Raw genomic sequence first — 19,673 nt, forward strand, 5'->3', positions numbered from 1 at the left:
TCTTTATTGATTTGCTTTCATGGTACATTAAGTTATATTAAAATATTGTATTGTAGATGAAGATGCAAACGAAATTAGCCAACTTGAGCTACAATTTGCAAGTATGAATATTTGCAGTGCTGAATTTGCTACCAACGTTGAGTAGATTGAGATTGAGGTGTAATTCTTATAAAATATTTACTTATTCTTCTTTACTTAATATGTTATGTTTATTTTTAAATATTTTTTTGTTCAGTTTATCTTTCTAAGTAATCTAACTTTACTATTATTTTAAATGCTACAGGAACATGTGCACTTAAGAAGACCGATAACTTGCTACTTTGCTAGCTTACTTGTTTTGTTTGTTTTAGGATCTATCTCTTTTTGAAGATGTAAACTTGTAATTATATGCATTTTGACAGTGAACTATTAACATTGAAGACTTTTTCCATCATGAATTTATGACTATAAATAATTTTTGTTATGCTTAAAACTGTCAAAATTGGAAGGATATTAACAAGTGGCATTAAGTACAATTCATTTGCTTAATTGATTTTATTCATTCTCTCAAAACATATTGTCATTGATTTGTTTTTGTAATTGAAAAAAAAAAAAAAAAAACCAATTGACCCATTTTGACCCACGATCCGATTAACACGCAAACCCAATTGACCCGACCCAACCTGCAACCCATTTTCTCCTTCTTTCTTTCTTTTTTTCTTTTATTTTGGCTGAATGTCTTTCTTCTTTTCTTGATCACTTTGATAGTTTCCTTAGTAATGTAGGAAAATTGAAAGGTGAGGTGGGTCAATATATTGGGGCCAGCACCTGCAAATGATAGCTTGAAGAGTCAGCAATCACAAAAATAAAAGTAAAACCACACTGCAAATAAAAGAACGACGATGGGTCTAGACTTTATGACAGTAATAGACCAAGAAATTTAATTAAGGAAGCCCCACATGTCTACTTCCCATTGGGCTAGACGTACAACATATGACGTTTCCCATTGGGTCTAGAGGTACGACATATAACGTTTTAAGTCTTTTTAAGGTCTACTTAATTTGCCATAATATATGTACTCTGTGTTCACTAACGATCGTGGCCTCTTCATACTAGAACTTGATTTCTCAATCAAGCAGTGCTAGCCCTTTCTGTAATTTTGGTTGAGTTTGAGATATCAATTCAAAGCTGTAGAGTCATGGCGGAGGAAAAGGTTTGTCAATTTTGTAATTGTTATATCAAATGAACATATTCACCATTTTTTTATAATTTGAAAAAATGATTAATTTAATATGATATGTATCTGAGTTTAATTCTTTTTTCTCATAATTGTTCTTCGGCTTTTCTATTCTCTTCTGCCTAAATGTGGATAACATACTTACAATTTCTCTGCTATTATAGAAAACAACATTTATGTGGATCAAGGTCGACCTTCAATGCCCTCGCTGCCGCAAGAAGATCAAGAAATTGCTTTGTCAAATCCCTCGTGAGTCTCTCTTTCTTAAGTTCAATTTTAGTGTATATATGAATGTGCAAGTTTGTGTTTTTACGTAGCTAAATAATAAATAAATAAATAAATAACGAAAACTGAGTTATTACGTGTTGGTAATTTTTGTGAACAAAAGAAGTACAAGACCAACAATACAAGGAGAAGGAAAACTTGGTGGTAATAAAAGTGGTATGTTGCAGTCCTGAAAAGATAAAGCAAAAGATAATTTGCAAGGGTGGTGATACCGTTAAGAGCATTGAGATCAAAGAGACTGAGAAGAAGACCAAGCCACCACCTAAGGAGGAGAAGCCACCAGAAAAAACTGCTGAGAAGGAGGAGAAGCCACCTGAAGAGAAGCCACCACCAAAAGAAGATACTGAACCGGTTTCAAAGCCTCCTGTTGAACCGGTTTGTGTGCCTGTACGGCCGGTTGGATTTAGGACTTGTTGCACAGAATGTTCTGAGGGTCGTGGTGGGGGGCCATGCCTTTATGGTCTTGGTTGGCCACCAATAACACCAAAACCGGTTCCTGTACCTGTACCGGCTTACCCGGTTGGGTTTGGGACGTTTTGTACGGAATGCTATGAGGGTCGTGATGGGGGGCCATGCCATTATGGTAGGCCACCCTCATGTTATGATGGCTACTATTATGGAAGGCCCGTTTATGATAGTTATGGTGGCGGGTATAGGAGTTGTTATACTTATGTGAGTCAATGTGAAGAAACTTCCTCTGGATGCACCATCATGTAATTGGGAATTTGCATGCATGCATGATGATGATAATGGTGATCGTGTTCTAGTTGGCTACTTGCAAGTAAAAAAAGTATGTTCTAGACTCTAGTTGCCTTTGGCTATATATGTCAAATGGTCTGCGTGGGTTTGAATTTTCTTTTGTTGGTTTGTAGGATGTATATGATATGGGTTTGGTTAACGAGTGTGCATGATTGGGGACAAATGATTGTTCATTTTAGTGTTATTTTACTTGAGTTGTAATGATTTTTTAAATATTAAAAACCTTCTATGAATCATTCCCTCTCCAATGTGTACAGTCTACTGTTTTGATTTCCCGTTTTAGCTAATTTTAATGGCTTCTTTCTTGCATTAGGCCACCTAGGCCGCTTAGGACCCATTAGTAGTAGAATTCCCCAAATGTGGGAAAAATATACCTTGCATTGCGTATATATTTCCTCCTTCTCACACCATAATGATTGAGGTTAGCTTGAGATTTTTCATGGTTAACTTTCAGGTGATTAAAGTGGATTTTATGTACAATATGCTTTTGGGGAGACTCTAGTTGCACGCAGTAGGTGCAGTTCTATTTACCCTCCATCGAAAACTCAAGTTCTTATCTGAGAATTCATTGGTGGCCACCGAAAACTCAAGTTCATATCTAAGAATCAGTTGGTGACCATCATGGCAGAGGAGCCCAAGACTATTTCTGAAGAGTTGTTCATACCCTACATTGATGCTAATGCTTTTTTGGAAGCATCTTTTCACAGCTTCGAGCTAGTTTGTATGATCCACAATACTTCTAAGGCTAATCCAAGATGGACCACAGCAGTTTTAATGGCCGCTAAAGTTTGGATATAAGTTAGGCCAAGGTCTTGGAGCATATACCCGATGTAAGGTATTCATTCTCCCAAATATGAGGGCAGAAAATGATTTTATTTTATATATAAATATTTAATTTTAGAGATACCAAAAATATATATATATTACTTTCACATTTTTCCTCTAATTTTAAAAAGATTCAAAAAAAAAAAAAAATGGACTAATACTAGATATAAGACAAATTTATGTACAATATGCTTTTGGGGAGACTCTAGTTGCACGCAGTAGGTGCAGTTCTATTTACCCTCCATCGAAAACTCAAGTTCTTATCTGAGAATTCATTGGTGGCCACCGAAAACTCAAGTTCATATCTAAGAATCAGTTGGTGACCATCATGGCAGAGGAGCCCAAGACTATTTCTGAAGAGTTGTTCATACCCTACATTGATGCTAATGCTTTTTTGGAAGCATCTTTTCACAGCTTCGAGCTAGTTTGTATGATCCACAATACTTCTAAGGCTAATCCAAGATGGACCACAGCAGTTTTAATGGCCGCTAAAGTTTGGATATAAGTTAGGCCAAGGTCTTGGAGCATATACCCGATGTAAGGTATTCATTCTCCCAAATATGAGGGCAGAAAATGATTTTATTTTATATATAAATATTTAATTTTAGAGATACCAAAAATATATATATATTACTTTCACATTTTTCCTCTAATTTTAAAAAGATTCAAAAAAAAAAAAAATGGACTAATACTAGATATAAGACAAATTTAAAGAAAATATAAGATAAAGTACATAAAGGAAAACTTGGGGGTAATCAGAGTGGTATAACTGGTATGTTGCTGTCCTCAAACGATTAAGCGGAAGATAATTTGCAAGGGTGGTTTAGTATTATCCTGAGATAGCTACTCTAATTTGAGATCCCTCATCCCTCTTTCAACTCTCTGATTTGAGGTGCTCCAAATCCAACTTTGAGAGTCCAAAAACACTAGTTTATTATTATCTTTTCTTTTCTTTTTTTAAATAAAAAGTTTCAGTCTATAGCGTTAACTCTTAATAATAACTTTTTATTATCAAACTAAGATACCAATCAGTTTTTGGTGTAGACGAAGATTGAATCGCAGAGTTCCTATTCAACCATCAAATATTTTATCAATTGTGTTACCAAATTTTTATTATCCTTCCTTAGATAACTACGAAATGTCTCTGTGGGAAAAGTAGAAATATATATTATGTAGAACAGTACAAGGAAGTTAATGTACAAAAACATTTTATGCAAATTGGCTGGGCTGGGCCTAGGCCCATATATTGTAATTTACCAAGAAATATTTTTAAGATTACCATGCTCGGGTATGACCATTAGTGGCCCTACCTGCCCTCGATCAAGGTTTTAACACACACATATATATAATTCAATAAATAATTTAGGGGCCTAGATTTTCATATACAATCTTTCAAGTTTAATTTCAACCATATGTTTTAAGGATTGTTTGAAATTATATCCTATGTTTTAAAATAAACTTTGAAATTAAATATTATAATTGTACTAAATCATATAAATTCAAACTTTGGACATTTCAAATTTGAATTTTACTCTTTTAGGGGGTTTAAGTTGATAAAATTTAAAAGTATATGGTTCGATGTTAAATTAGCAAAATTATACTTAATTTTTAAAGTGTTATCGTTCATGTCTTTTTAAAAAAATATAAATAAGATAGGTTTTTTCTAAAGAGTTGATAAGATATAATTTAAATAGATGGCATTCACTCTATAATCACTATAATGATTGTTCTTTATCTTTATTATTTTTTGAAGACTTTAATTGTTTGTTTATTGTAGCAAAACTTAAACTCAATTCTCTTATTAAATTACAAAAAAACTTTATTAGTTTTTTTTTATAGGAAAACTTTATTAGTTGAGTTTATTGCACATAGATATCTAATTAGAGAACTTACTAAAATTTTTTAAAAAAAAATTATGTTTCAAAAAAAAAAAATTAAATTTTTATGGCATACTAAAATTTTAGAATAAATAGTGTGTGGTCTTCAACTTTTATTAGTTTCCCAATAATAATTAAATAGTGAGATAACAAAACAAAAATGCAATGCAAAAAGATGTACAAAACAAATCCTATCACAATATCACTTATATAAATATAATAAAATAAAAATACTAAAGTAATATTTAGATTGGACCAGTCTAGAAGATGAGCCCACAACTCTGACTAGACTGGGAGTTTGTTAGGAGTTGTGATTGCTTTATATGCTTTCAAGTTGCAGTAGCCTGCAATCAATTTTTTATTTATTTTTATTTCTTTCAGAAGAGATAAATAGAAGGTCATGGTTAGGCTTAGCCAAACAATTTTGGACAATTCTGACTGCATGCACAGTTGCACAAACATAAAATTAAGAGGTTGGGTGAAACTGGTGAGTGTACAATCTGAACCAGTACCTTGTGATGACAGATCAGATCTGGCCCAAACTTAACCAATACTCTAAGCAGCTTGGGGGTTGGGGACACGTGTAGGGTTCCCATTAAGGGTGTATGTCCCATAATTGCACGGGCCAAACTATGTACAGTGCCTTATATTATTAATATTAGTATTATTTTCCTTGATAATGTAGGAAGAATTGGAAGGTGAGGTGGGTCAATCAGATCCAATCCAGCACATGCAAAATGACAGATTGTAGAGTCAGCAAGCAAAAAAACGAAAGTGTAAAAACCACAACCTGCAAGCAAAATAACGACAAGTTCTTTAATCTTGATGGAGCGTGAAAATTCAATGGGAAACCCCACGTGTCTGCATCCCATTGGGTGTGGACGTACGACATATGACGTTTTGACGTTTTCACGTCTTCTTAATTAAGATGTGGTTTAGCAGAGTGGCATATGTGTACTCTACTCATCTCGTGGCCTCTTCATCATACTTACACTTTGATTTCTCAATCGAGCGGTGTTTGCCCCTTCAATACTTTTTTGGTTTGAGTTTTGAGATCTGAACTCAAAGCTGTACAGCCATGGGGGTGGATAAGGTTTGTAAATTCTGTAATCATTTTTCTCTTTGATTAATACCCATTCGATGATAACTTTTCCAGTCTCTTCTATTTTTTTGTGTGGTGGGGATTTTGTGTCAAAAGTTACTCTTTTGTTTTTGGCTCCTACCACTTATTCTTTCCCAGAAACTCTTTGTTTATGTCAAAACCTGATACAGTGATACTTTTTTTTTTTTTTTTTTTCTGATTATTCTGTCGGCAACATCTCCAAGTTTCTCTTTTTTGCTCATAATTGTTCTTCACTTCTTTGGCTTTTGTATTTTTTTTTTTTTTTTTCATGTGGCTAAAAAAGAAAACTGAGTTATTATGTGTTGGTAATCTTTGTGAACAAGAGAAATACAAGACCAGGTATACAACGAGAAGGAAAACCTTGTGATAATCAAAGTGGTATGTTGCTCTCCTGAAAAGATTAAGCAAAAGATAATTTGCAAGGGTGGTAGTACCATTAAGAGCATTGAGATCAAGGAGGTTGAGAAGCCTAAAGAAAAGCCAAAAGAACCTGAGAAGCCAAAAGAACCTGAGAAGCCTAAGGAGAAACCAAAAGAGCCTGAGAAGCCTAAAAAGCAACCTGAGAAGCCCAAGACTGTAAAGCCAAATGAACCTGAGGACCCTGACAAGCCCAAGGGGCCTGGAAAGCCAAAAGAAGCCAAGGGGCCTGAAAAGCCTAAAGAAAAACCAATAGAAATACCAGCACCACCACCACACTGTCCACCACCGCACTGTCCACCGCCTTACCCGGTATTTAGGACTTGTTGCACTGAATGCTATGGGGGTCGTGGTGGGGGCCCATGCTACTCTGGTCATAGGCCACCCCCATGTTATGATGGCTACTATGGAAGGCCCATTTATGATAGTTATGGTGGTGGTGGGTATAGAAGTAGTTACGTGAGTCCATGTGATTACTTCAGTGAAGAAAATTCCTCTGGATGCTCCATCATGTAAAAAAAAAAAAATGGAATCTTCATAGCATGATGATGACGATGATGTTGATGATGTTCTAGTTGCCTATGTCTCACATGGTTCCGGTTGGCTGGGTTTGAATTATAGGATTACAAGCAAATATTATATATTATTAATAATAATAGGGATATTATTACATGGGTTCGGTTACTGTCGGTGGGGACAATTTGTTGTTCATTTTAGTGTTACTCTGAGTTGTAATGATTCGCCGTTACTCTGAGTTCTATTCAAATAAAAAAAAAAAAAAAAAAGCTTCTATTACTTTGATTCCCCCTGTTTTAACTAAAACCGTAATGAGTTCTTTATGTTAGGGTCATAAATGGCTGCGTACGCAAATGTCAAAGTACGCTAGTTGGTGCACATTATTTGGCCAAATAATATTAGCCACCGAACTTAATTAATTTTATATTACCTCATGCAATTGGTTGGACCTCAATCAATTTCTTTGCTTGTTTGTGGTATGAAAGGACATGCCTTCTTTTCGTTTTCTGTATATGCCAATAGCCAATTTACGATTTGAACTTCCCAAATATGGCAAATTGATACTTATGTTAGTCTACCTTCTAAATTGACTACCGTTAACATGACACACACATCAACGAAATATATCAAACACAATCGCAACCGACTGAGAGAGAGAGTGGATTTCTTAATTGAATTGTTGCGTCATTGAACTTTGTGGTCCTGTCGTTGATCTTACCATTCAAGTACAACAACATTTATGATTACGTGGTGGCCGGCTGTGAGAGAGGGTGGAAGGATTGGGGAAGATGGGTTTAATAGATTGCTAGGTTGCACGGACACGCCATTTTTGGCGTCGTGTCGGTGTCGGACGCGTGTCGGGCACCGGAACGGGTACGACTCGCCGGATTCTGGTGTCCGGCGAGCGTCCTCTTTTTTCTTTTTCTTTTTTTCGTTTCTCCGACACGCGCCGACGCGGCGCCGACACGACTCCAACGCGTCCGACGCGCCAGCAGTGAAGAAAAAAAATATATCATTGTCCACCAGATCTAGTAAAGAAAAAAAGAGAGGCGGCAGAGAGAGAGAGAGAGAGATGAGCGGGTGAGAGACAGAGAGGATTTGTTTTGCACCTGGCCTTCAGCTCTGTTTGTTTGAGAACTAATGAAGATCGTGACTGAGAAATGAGGGAGAGAAAGAGACGAAGCTTTAACTCTCTGTTGGCAAAGTAAACTGAGAAAGAAAAAGTAAACAAAAGAGGGTTTTGATAATATTGATGGCTTAGGAAACGTGAATGGTGTTGGATGTTTTGAATTATTTACTTTAAACCTAAAAGTTAAATCTCATGAGATCTCAATGACTCTTGAGTTGTTTTAACTTTTTTTATTTTCTCTTCTTTTTATCTTGGGGAACGTGAGTGGGGTGGGGTTGTTTTTTTTTTCCTCTCTGGTTGGGTGTTTAGGATGTGTTTGGTAGAATAGTTTGAAAATTATTATTTGTAGTTTTTTGAAATATGTGAGGGTGAAAAAGTATGTTGAAATGCGTGAAATGCTGTTTAAAAACTAAAAAATATTGTTTGAAAACACAAACCAGACGGGTAATTTTTCAGTTTAATTTTTTAAATCATTTTTAGTTATATTAATTTATTATATTTTAGATATAATTTGTTAAAATATTTTAAATAGTTAAGAGAGTACTAAATCTATGCAACATATTATAAGAAATATTATCTTTATCTTGAATTAAGATATATTTGAATCTCTATAAATAGTGATTTCATCAATATTACATAATTTTACACATTTATTTTAATTATTTTTGTATTAAATAATTATTAAATTAATTATGATATCAACACGATTTGGCCTTAAAAATCTTGAACCTCTCTCTATTTTGGTTCTTTGAACGATTCGAGTTTCAAAACTTTGCTGTTACTCACTTATTTATATAAGTTATAAGTTATAACATGTTTTTTTTTATTTTTTTTTTAATCCCACTCTCACAATTAATATATTTCTTTACTCAGCCTTTTGTTTTGCCTTATAAATTATAATATTTATTATGAATTTAGTGATTTTTGTTTTTGTGTGTCCTGCTATAGTTTTATTTATTTATTAAAGTTAAATATTATGTATTATTGTACTACTTTGGGTGTTAGTTTACTTATCTGTAGTTCTTACATAATTTAAATTCTAGACATAAACGTATTTTATGTCTAAAAATATTAAAAAATATACCTAAATATAAAATATAATTAATTATTTAACCGTCGTGTCCCCGCCGTGTCGTGTCCTTATTTTTCAAAAATTGTCGTATCCCCGTATCCATATCCGTGTCCATGTTTGTGTCCGTGCAACATAGATAGATTGTCGACAAGAGAGTTTTGCTTTTTGGCTCATGTCATCACCAAAGTTGTTGTCGGCAACACTATTGGTGGTGCTATTGGCGATTCTCTACCCAAAACCTTAACCTTTTATATATAGCTAATTATGTAAAATCCCTATTGTTTATTGTTCATTGTTTGCTTTGGATATTGTCATGGTTTGAAACCCAAACCAGAAAAGAACTAGAAAACGAGATATTCAAGATTTTGAGGTTAGATTGAGGTCAAACTATGACAAAAATAAAAATAAATAAATAAATAAAATTGTTTATTCACTTATATGAAAAATAAATATAAGAATTAGTGTCTTTAGAACACAACATATTAACTTGCTTAGAGCATCTCTAATGGTGTAGCTAAAAGTAAAATAATCTCTATAATAGAGAATTAAACCAAAAAAATGGTCTCCAATAGATTCTCTAAATATTGGCGATTCTCTACCCAAAACCTTAACCTTTTATATATAGCTAATTATGTAAAATCCCTATTGTTTATTGTTCATTGTTTGCTTTGGATATTGTCATGGTTTGAAACCCAAACCAGAAAAGAACTAGAAAACGAGATATTCAAGATTTTGAGGTTAGATTGAGGTCAAACTATGACAAAAATAAAAATAAATAAATAAATAAAATTGTTTATTCACTTATACGAAAAATAAATATAAGAATTAGTGTCTTTAGAACACAACATATTAACTTGCTTAGAGCATCTCTAATGGTGTAGCTAAAAGTAAAATAATCTCTATAATAGAGAATTAAACCAAAAAAATGGTCTCCAATAGATTCTCTAAACCCTGGATTTCTTTTGGCTCATGAACAGTAGCTCATCAAATCTGATGAGCTACTGTACATTAGCAATTGAAATTTTTTAATTAAAAAATTATACTAGCTACTATTATATTAATTCTTTCTCTCTCCTCCGGATTTCTTTTTTTCTCTCATTCTCTTCTTTGCTTCTCAAAAGAGAGAGAGAGAGAGAGAGCTGGAGAAAAAAAGAAAAGAGAATGAGAGCTGCTGGAATGTTCTTGAATGGGAGAAAAAGAAAATAAAAGAAGAGGTGAGGTGGGTAGAGATAGGTTGGACACGTGTGTGGAGGAGAAAAAAAAGAAAAAAGAAAAAGAAAAAAAGAAATGAAAACGTATGGATGAGAATGAATTGAATGAAAGGAAAAATAATATAAAAAATAAAAAATCTTAATTGAGAAATGCAACCACAATATTTTCACAATAAATTTTAAGTAATAGATTGTTATTAGTTAATATTAGTGAGTAAAAAAATAATTTCAACGGTGGGTTCAAATTAGAGCTAGTAACAATTTTACACATAAGATTTTAATATGATTCTTGTGAAAGTATTATGAAAAATATTGTGAATATAACATTTTTCATTAAAAAATATAATTTTTGGGAATGAATATAAGAAGAATAAATGATGATAAAAAAAAATAAATAAATAAAGAATGAATGAAGAAATAATATTTAAATGAGATAGAAAATAAGATAGAGAATCTGTTGGAAAGTGTATTTAAAAAAATGAATAGCTAAAAGGTAAAAGTTTATTATTAGTTAATATTAGTGAGTAAAAAAATAATTTCAACGGTGGGTTCAAATGAGAACTAGTAACAATTTTTCACATAAGATTTTAATATGATTCTTGTGAAAGTATTACGAAAAATGTTGTGAATATAACATTTTTCATTAAAAAATATAATTTTTGGGAATGAATATAAGAAGAATAAATGATGATAAAAAAAAAAAAGAATAAAGAATGAATGAAGAAATAATATTTAAATGAGATAGAAAATAAGATAGAGAATCTGTTGGAAAGTGTATTTAAAAAAATGAATAGCTAAAAGGTAAAAGCCACTGTTCATTCTCTAAACAGCACAAAAATTTGAAGAATATGCTTGAATGCTCATATATGGATAACGTGTTAAATAGAATTTGTTGCATGTGTAGCTATGTGTAATTATCAAGGTTTTTCCCAAAAAAAAAAAACCGTAAACCCCTGAATTGGTTGGTTTTAAGGCTGTCCACGGGTCGGGCCGGGTCGGTTTGGGACCCAACTCGAACCCGACCCACCGGCGTCGGGTGAAAGGCAGAGGGACCCGAAACCAACCGCCAACGTCACTTGGTCAAGTCGGTTTTGGGTCTGGGTGGTTTCGGGTTGGTTCGGTCAGTGGAGAGGGGCACCGGATCCTGCAAACGTTGTTGAAATCTTCAAAAAATTCGCTAGAATCTGCAAAAAACCCAGTAGATTTGCACCAAAAATAGCCGAAATCAATCTGGATCTCCTCGAAACTCGCCGGATCTCACTAAATATGGTCGAGATCTCGCTTGGATCTCCTCGAATGTCACCGGATCTCACCAAATCTCCTCGAATGTTGCCGAATCTCTCCAAAGTTCGCTTGGATCTCCCCGAATATTTTCGGATTTGTATATAACATCGATCGGGTTAGGTGGCTCGGGTTTTGGAGAAGAAAACCCGCCGGCGTCAGGTCTTGGGCGCAGAAACCCGTCACCGACCGTCAGAGTGGTTGGTTCGGGTGATTGCCAGTTCGGGTTCGGGCGGGTTGCTCGATTTGGTCGGTTCCAAGTTGGGTTGGACACCTTTAGTTGGTTTATAGGTCTAAAAAATCGACTTGACCTCTAGTCTCAGTTAACCCGTTCAAATTGGCCGGTCCAGTTATAAGAACTATGGATATTGTTGCTTCTTTTTATTCTAATTGCATATTTGTCTCCCAATTTTGTGTTGCTTATTATTTTCTTTTCTTTCTTAAAGCACTAGTTAGTGGAATTTCATGTACCAAAATTTTGGGTTGCTATAGTCGAACTACGTACCGTCAATACCACAAATGGATAGATTTGCGGTGGGAACACAAAGTCTGGTGATGCAATGGTTCGATTAAGAGAGAGAGAGAGAGAGAGAGAGAGAGAGAGAGAGAGAGACTCTCTCTCTCTCTCTCTCTGTGTTGCAATTGTGTTTAGTAATTTTTGTCCATGTTAGTGTCAAGTGAGTAACGTTAGTCAATTTAAATGACATAGTAACAAAATTATCAGTTTGACACATGTATAAACTTTAGAGAACAAATTGACTAAAAGACCACTACCCCAAAGTTTAGGGGTACGTCCTAGCATTTTTCCTGAATTTGCCACACAAAAGAAATAACAAGGAAGCAATCCTTCACCTATTTCCTCAAATCAATATCAATATATATATAAAAGCAGATACCTCATGTGAGAATACATGAGGTCCTACCACGTGGCACTCTAATATTGCATTTAACATTTTTTACTTTTTTTCATTAAGTTTTTTTTACTGTTACCTAATAAATCATAGTAACTTATTTTTACTATTATATAAATTTAGCATTTTTTTTACCTCTTTTAATTAAGTTTTTTTTACTATTACCCAATAGATCATAGTAACTTATTTTACAATTAGACCAAAAGTTGTTCACTATAAAATGGATTACCTTTTAAAAGTAGACCAAACCTTATGAAAAACTCAGACCCAGTGCTTACCTTACATATTATGAACCAAGTTTGACCCTAAATCAAAGCAAAAATGCTTACCCTCTTACAAACTCTCTTCTTCCTCCCCTATGTATAGATGATACTTCTAGAAAATCTCATTCTCACGAAATATGTCTTCATTTTTCCCCAATTTCAATTCAATATGCTTTTGTTTATTAATAATATTCTATGCAATTTATGCAAACAAATTCTCTGTCATCAACCAGGGCAATAAAAATATATATAAATTTTGAGATCTCTAAGGTTGCTAAAATAATTGACAAGTGCATATTTGTAAAATTTATAATAACAAAAAGGCCTAATAAATAGCATAAATTATCTCACAAAATGCCATTAACTTAATATTTTCTTTTAAAAAATTCAATGATAGGAATGGTCAAAAACATGATCCTATACAAGAAATACCAAAAATACATGCAAAACAATTTTCATAGGAGGATTATCTTTAAATAATATGAAGACAATAGTAAAGATAAAATGCATAGAATGAGATCCTACGAAACAAGAAGCAGTATAAATACCAACTCTTTCAGTTGCAATGGAAGCAAGCACAAAAGACCAGAACATAGCAAATAAACCATTTCCATTTTCCTCTCCATCTCCCTCTGTTCCGAACATACCCGAATTCCTCACTCAGTTCAGGATGGACAGCAACAATTTGAGCAATCTTCTTTCAAAAAGGTTAGTACAAAGTTCTTTGCTTTAGTTTTTTGGTTCTACATTTCTCTGTTTAGCTATAATTCCAGTAGTGCAAAGACTTGAAGCTCCATGGTTTAGTACTAATTTTTTTAAAACAAACAAGACGTTTTTAGCTCCTAAACCTACATGATCATTTTCACTTTTTAAGTGTTTAACTAAATAAGGTTGGTTGCTTATGTGCGTTCAATTAATGCTCATTAAATTGCATTCAATGGTAGATATGGAAATGAAAGAGAAATTGGATATAATTTTTTAATTAATATATGATGTTGCATGTTTGCCCATAATTGAACACTGGAAATTGGGATGAAGAGAGGTCACTATTCTACTATCCTAAACACATTGATGTTTGTTTTATCTTTTTTATGTTTATATTGATGTTTGTTTTATCTTCTTTATGTTTATATTGATGTTTGTTTTATGTTAGTTTAGTTTTTTAGGGTTTCTAACACGCTTATTTGATCTCACATTTTATATGTTTGTTTGTTTAAATCTCTAAAAATGTAGTTTTTTGAATATGTATTAAAGGCCGCATACGCATACTTGAGTACACGTACGCATATTTCATGTATGCATATGCATACACAAACTTAAGTATGCGCATGCACCCCAAATCCAGATTATGGCAAAATCTTGTTTTTATTATCTTTGATCATTTTCCATATGTTATTTGATTCTGTTTGACTTTGTTTTAGGTTAATTATTTAGGTTTAATTACTTTCCATGTTTGTTTGAATCTTTGATCATGTTTAGTTTATTTTATAATCTTCCTTTATGTGTATGATTTAATTGTTATCTTCTTCCTTTTTAGTATAATATGTTGACTTGTATTTTATTTGTTTCCCTTTTTTTTTTTTTTTGTGGTATGATATTTAATTATTGGTGTTTAATTATTTTCCATTTTGTTTGAGAAAAAAAAAAAAAAATTTTTTTCATATTTACTTGATCTATTTCAAATTTATTTTAAGAATTGGATTTTGCTTTTATTGTTATGGTTTGATTAATTTTAAGATTATGTTTTTGAGTTTGTATTTTGATTAATTTTATTGTTATTGTTGTGTTTGTAGCCGTGAGAAGAAAGAGAAAGGAAGGAAAGAGAAAAAAAAATATTTTTAATTCAACTAGTATTAGTTTAATGAGAAATAATGTATGTATAAGCTACAGTGATTGCTACAGTGCTCTCCAAGCCTGGAGAGCTACTGTAGCAACTAAAAAAAAAAAAATAGAGATAGAGAGGCTATTGGACTTCATTTTTGGTGTGAATAGTGGCTTTTTTCTCCAAAATTTAGAGATGTCGAGTCCTATTAGAGATGCTCTTATATTGTAATATGTTTCTAACATGTGTGTGTTATTTGCTTAAGTGCATGATGTATATTTAGGATAAGGATTAGAGTTCTCTTAATAAAATCCAATTAAATATGGCATAACAACACATAATGGAGGCCAGCCTACAAGTTAGGCAGTCTTAGATGCCTAACACCTTCCCAAGCTGTACTCAAACTCTGGACTCATAATCTAGTATGTGGACCCATGTGTGAAAGTGGTTGGCCCAAAAGACCCAATATAGTTCCTAAACTTAAACTATGTGGCGACTCCATTTGTCCACAAAAAGGAAAATAAAGGAGAAGCACCAGGGAAGAAAGGCAAAAGAGGTGAAGAAAGAAAAAAAAGAAAAGAGAGAAAGAGAGGAGCTCAAGAGATGTACCAATACCGGCGACAGAAAGAAAATAGAGAAAGTGAAAAGTAAGAGAGAATAGGTCTTGATAACTACTTGATGATTATAAGTGATCAAAATAGGTTTTGATATTGGACATTCTTAGACATGGACAACCTAATCCAGCACAATGTAATTCTTGTTCATTAAGATCCAAACTAGGCAGCAAGATTGCTATCAGCATATCACAAATTAAAGCATCTGCACCCAGAAAGCTTGACAATTAGAACCAAAAAGGCAAGCAATCAGGCCTAAGTAATAAGTTTTAATGGATTTATCCTTACAAAATGAGGTCAAATAAATATTATTTGGTTTCATCTACGGGCATTTGGAAGTGAATTTCTTGATGTAAAGTTTGATGTGTGAAAGGGTGAAGCTGTACTTAATGTCAATAAGTCATGGTAGACTAGTACATGTTTATTTTTTAACAAGAAAAATAATTGTTACAAATCTTCTCAAAAAATAAAAATTAACTGTTACAATTACAAATACTTCTATCATTACACATCAATGAAGTAATAAGCTATGGTTCATTGTCTATCATTACACACTATTTGGGTTGTTTTGGTTATTTAATGATGATACATTCTTGTACTCTCAAAGCTTAATAATGAATGTTTTCTCTTGCCTTTTTTTGCTAACAATCAATGCTCCATATCTCCCCTTTAATGAGGTCTCCAAATAGTGCCAATGGAGAGATTTTGAGGGTCACTGTTGTAATATATTATATCATCACTACGCGAGCGAGAGGGAGAGAGAGAGAGAGGGTCCTAAAGCTAATCCCAACTTTCTAGTGGAATATGATGACACTAAGATAACAATAATATGAATTATTCAATAAACTACAGAAAATTTAATTATCCCATAAGATAAGTAGATAAAAATAGGAACAGAGATAAATATACGAACATAGGACACAATCTTCCATAAGCAAAGGCCTTTTTCTCTTTTTTTTCTTTTTTTCCGATTTTATACTTTTAAAACTTGTTTTTCTAGGTGTTTTGAGAAATTTCTCTCAAGAACAAATTTTTAGTTTTTTTAGCATTCAAAACTTGTTTGGCAATATTTTAGGTTTTGGCAAATTACAACTTACTCACGTGATTTAGTCGAAATTTAAGTTGGTTACTTATGGTTTAAGATTTGACACTTTATCCACCTGAGGTTAGCTCAATTAAAGTTTCATAACTCATCTCTGTTAAAATAGGGCTAAATATGATATTTTGCTCCACTTTTATGTCTTTTTCCTTCAAAAACACAAAAAATACAAAATCTATTTTATAGGGTTTTCAAGGCTAAGTTCTTCCCTAATTGCTCTATCAAGGAAGCTAGAAATTATAGATCAGGATTGTATGCTTGGACTAATATCTTACATGGTCGGGATGTACTTCTGAGGGGATGTAGATGGTGTATTAGGGATGGCAAATTAGAAAGCATTTGGCATGATTTTTGGTTACTAAGGAAAAATCCACCTCAGGTTCTCTCCCATTTGCTTGAGTCATTGGTTGATGATAAAGTAGAAATTCTCATTGATGTTTCAACTAGGCAGTGGAATCACAATTTAATTGATGATATTTTTGTCAGTACAGCTAGCCCCTCGGTCTCTCCCTCTTAGGACACGAGGTCAATGGCGAACTCCATCGTCAAGCATGATAAAGATAAACTTTGATGGAGCCATCTTTACTAAGGAGTGTAAGTCAGGGATTGGAGTGGTGCTGTGCGATGCCCATGGTTCGGTGCTGGCCTCTTTATCTTGGCAACTGTCATAGCTTTACAATCCACTAGAGATCGAAATGAAGGCAGCATCATTGGATCTTTAGTTTATAGCAGATTTGGGATTCAATCAGGTGGACTTAGAAGGAGATTCTTAGGTTCTTTTGACAACACTGATCAATGATAGCAGTGGTGGAGCCACACACAAGGGTGGGGGGTTCAAGGGCCCCCCAAAATTTTAAAAAATTAATTTATACTATGTATATTATTTACATTAAAAAAAATGTAGCATGTAAAAATTGAAGTTGACCCCCACAAATTTTGAGTCATTTCAATGGTGCTCTTAAAAGAAAGAAAAATCATATTAAAATCATATAATTTAAGAGGTTTAACAAATTAAGCTATGTAAAAAATGATAAATTTATGTATATATCTAATAGAAAAAATACATGACTTTCATATACTCTTTAAAATTTAGAAGATAATAAATTCTTTTAGTAAATTAATTTATATATGTGTGTGTGTGTGTGTGTAGAGGTTTATCTTAACTAATATATTAACATCACAACTTGGCCCTCCCAAACCAAAATTTCTAGCTCCGACCCTGAATGATAGTTTGTTTTTGTCCTCTAATAGTTTGCTTATTGATGATGTATGATTTGGCACTAGATTTTTTACTCAATTACATTACTCTCATGTAAAGAGATAAGGTAATAAGGTTGCTCATAATGTAGCTAGACATGCTTTATGTATTTTAGATTTTGTTGTGCGGATGAAGAATGTTTCACCACTTTTTGTTTTTGTTGTCCAAGCTAACATTTCTTATTTTTCTTAATAAAATGAATTATGTTTTCCCTACAAAAAAATGATACACATTTATGTCGTTTACACATTATTCTTGTCTTTTTCTTCTTTCTTTTCAATTTCTTCTTGGCAGTGCTATCTTTCTCCTTTTTTTTTTTTCTTTTTTTTTTTGGCTTAATGTCTTTCTTCTTTTGTTGATCACTTTGATAGTTTCCTTAGTAATGTAGGAAAATTGAAAGGTGAGGTCGGTCAATATATCGGGGCCAGCACATGCAAATGATTAGACATGGCAATATAGATCAGAATTTTCTGACCCAACTTGAAAATACCTGACTCGAATCCCATTTTTTGCGGGTCAACCTAACCCGACCCAACCCGAATAACCAGTGACCCGACCCATTAAAAAAATTCGCTAAAAAAATTTAAATTACGTCTTGATACTAGGTGCATAAAGCACAAAGTACCAAAATTTATAGTCAAAATATTATAGATATAAAGTTATAAACAAGTAAAACCGTTGTCAAGACATAACGTGAGAAAATGATTATTTGAGCTTTTTTTTTTTTTTTTTTTTCGCTGAAGACTATTTGAGCTTCATCAGTCATCACAACCAATAAGAGATAAAATTCACAAATCACAGACATGACATGAGAGAAGAGACAAGACAACACAAGGCTGTCAAGACAACCATTAAAAAAAAATCTCATTCAATAATAGCTGTAGTACATTGTCCAAAGCCAAAGGCACAATGCACAAACTTGAAAGTTGAAACATGACAAACCAAAACCCAAGGGGCCCCAAAGCTTCCTCAGTTCAGTTTCTCTACTTTTTCTCTAGTTGTCTTGCACCTCTGCCCTTCTTCACACATTCTACACTTTTTAGTTTCACACAAAGTTGGCTATATGGATTTGAAGGTAATTTAATTTTTTTTAGTCATAATTATACAATTTTAATTCTTTATTGATTTGCTTTCATGGTACATTAAGTTATATTAAAATATTGTATTGTAGATGAAGATGCAAACGAAATAGCCAACTTGAGCTACAATTTGCAAGTATGAATATTTGCAGTGCTGAATTTGCTACCAACGTTGAGTAGATTGAGATTGAGGTGTAATTCTTATAAAATATTTACTTATTCTTCTTTACTTAATATGTTATGTTTATTTTTAAATATTTTTTTGTTCAGTTTATCTTTCTAAGTAATCTAACTTTACTATTATTTTAAATGCTACAGGAACATGTGCACTTAAGAAGACCGATAACTTGCTACTTTGCTAGCTTACTTGTTTTGTTTGTTTTAGGATCTATCTCTTTTTGAAGATGTAAACTTGTAATTATATGCATTTTGACAGTGAACTATTAACATTGAAGACTTTTTCCATCATGAATTTATGACTATAAATAATTTTTGTTATGCTTAAAACTGTCAAAATTGGAAGGATATTAACAAGTGGCATTAAGTACAATTCATTTGCTTAATTGATTTTATTCATTCTCTCAAAACATATTGTCATTGATTTGTTTTTTGTAATTGAAAAAAAAAAAAAAAAAAACCAATTGACCCATTTTGACCCACGATCCGATTAACACGCAAACCCAATTGACCCGACCCAACCTGCAACCCATTTTCTCTCTTCTTTCTTTCTTTTTTTTCTTTTATTTTGGCTGAATGTCTTTCTTCTTTTCTTGATCACTTTGATAGTTTCCTTAGTAATGTAGGAAAATTGAAAGGGTGAGGTGGGTCAATATATTGGGGCCAGCACCTGCAAATGATAGCTTGAAGAGTCAGCAATCACAAAAAATAAAAGTAAAACCACGACTGGGAAAACTAA

General features: G+C 33.0%; 2 protein-coding genes across 4 annotated transcripts in view; both read left to right on the top strand.

Annotated features, from left to right (window-relative positions):
* The window catches only part of LOC111985511 (pollen-specific leucine-rich repeat extensin-like protein 1), a 45,548-nt gene extending 38,374 nt beyond the window's left edge, over positions 1–7,174 (top strand). The window contains exon 3 of the mRNA XM_065777805.1: positions 6,411–7,174. Within this exon, the coding sequence (XP_065633877.1) occupies positions 6,411–7,018 (608 nt within the window). The 3' untranslated portion in view covers positions 7,019–7,174. The remainder of the gene's footprint in view (positions 1–6,410) is intronic.
* On the top strand, positions 978–3,138 carry LOC111995584 (protein PYRICULARIA ORYZAE RESISTANCE 21). Of its 3 annotated transcripts, XR_010630602.1 has the most exons (4): positions 986–1,192; positions 1,381–1,465; positions 1,605–2,291; positions 2,715–3,138. XR_010630602.1 is itself a non-coding variant. In XM_065777799.1 (3 exons), exons 2-3 carry the CDS (start codon positions 1,416–1,418, stop codon positions 2,216–2,218), a joined length of 600 nt encoding a protein of 199 aa, XP_065633871.1. In that variant the 5' UTR covers positions 978–1,192; positions 1,381–1,415; the 3' UTR covers positions 2,219–2,496. The 3 variants fall into 3 exon arrangements, 2 of the variants coding, with proteins under 2 accessions (XP_065633871.1, XP_023883261.1); XM_065777799.1 differs by lacking the exon at positions 2,715–3,138 and having other exon boundaries at positions 978–1,192; positions 1,669–2,496; XM_024027493.2 differs by lacking the exon at positions 2,715–3,138 and having other exon boundaries at positions 1,605–2,496.
* Positions 7,175–19,673: the final 12,499 nt, after the last annotated feature.

This window comes from Quercus suber, unplaced genomic scaffold (genome assembly GCF_002906115.3).
Source record: "Quercus suber isolate HL8 unplaced genomic scaffold, Cork oak 2.0 scaffold_10, whole genome shotgun sequence".
Taxonomy (NCBI): domain Eukaryota; kingdom Viridiplantae; phylum Streptophyta; class Magnoliopsida; order Fagales; family Fagaceae; genus Quercus; species Quercus suber.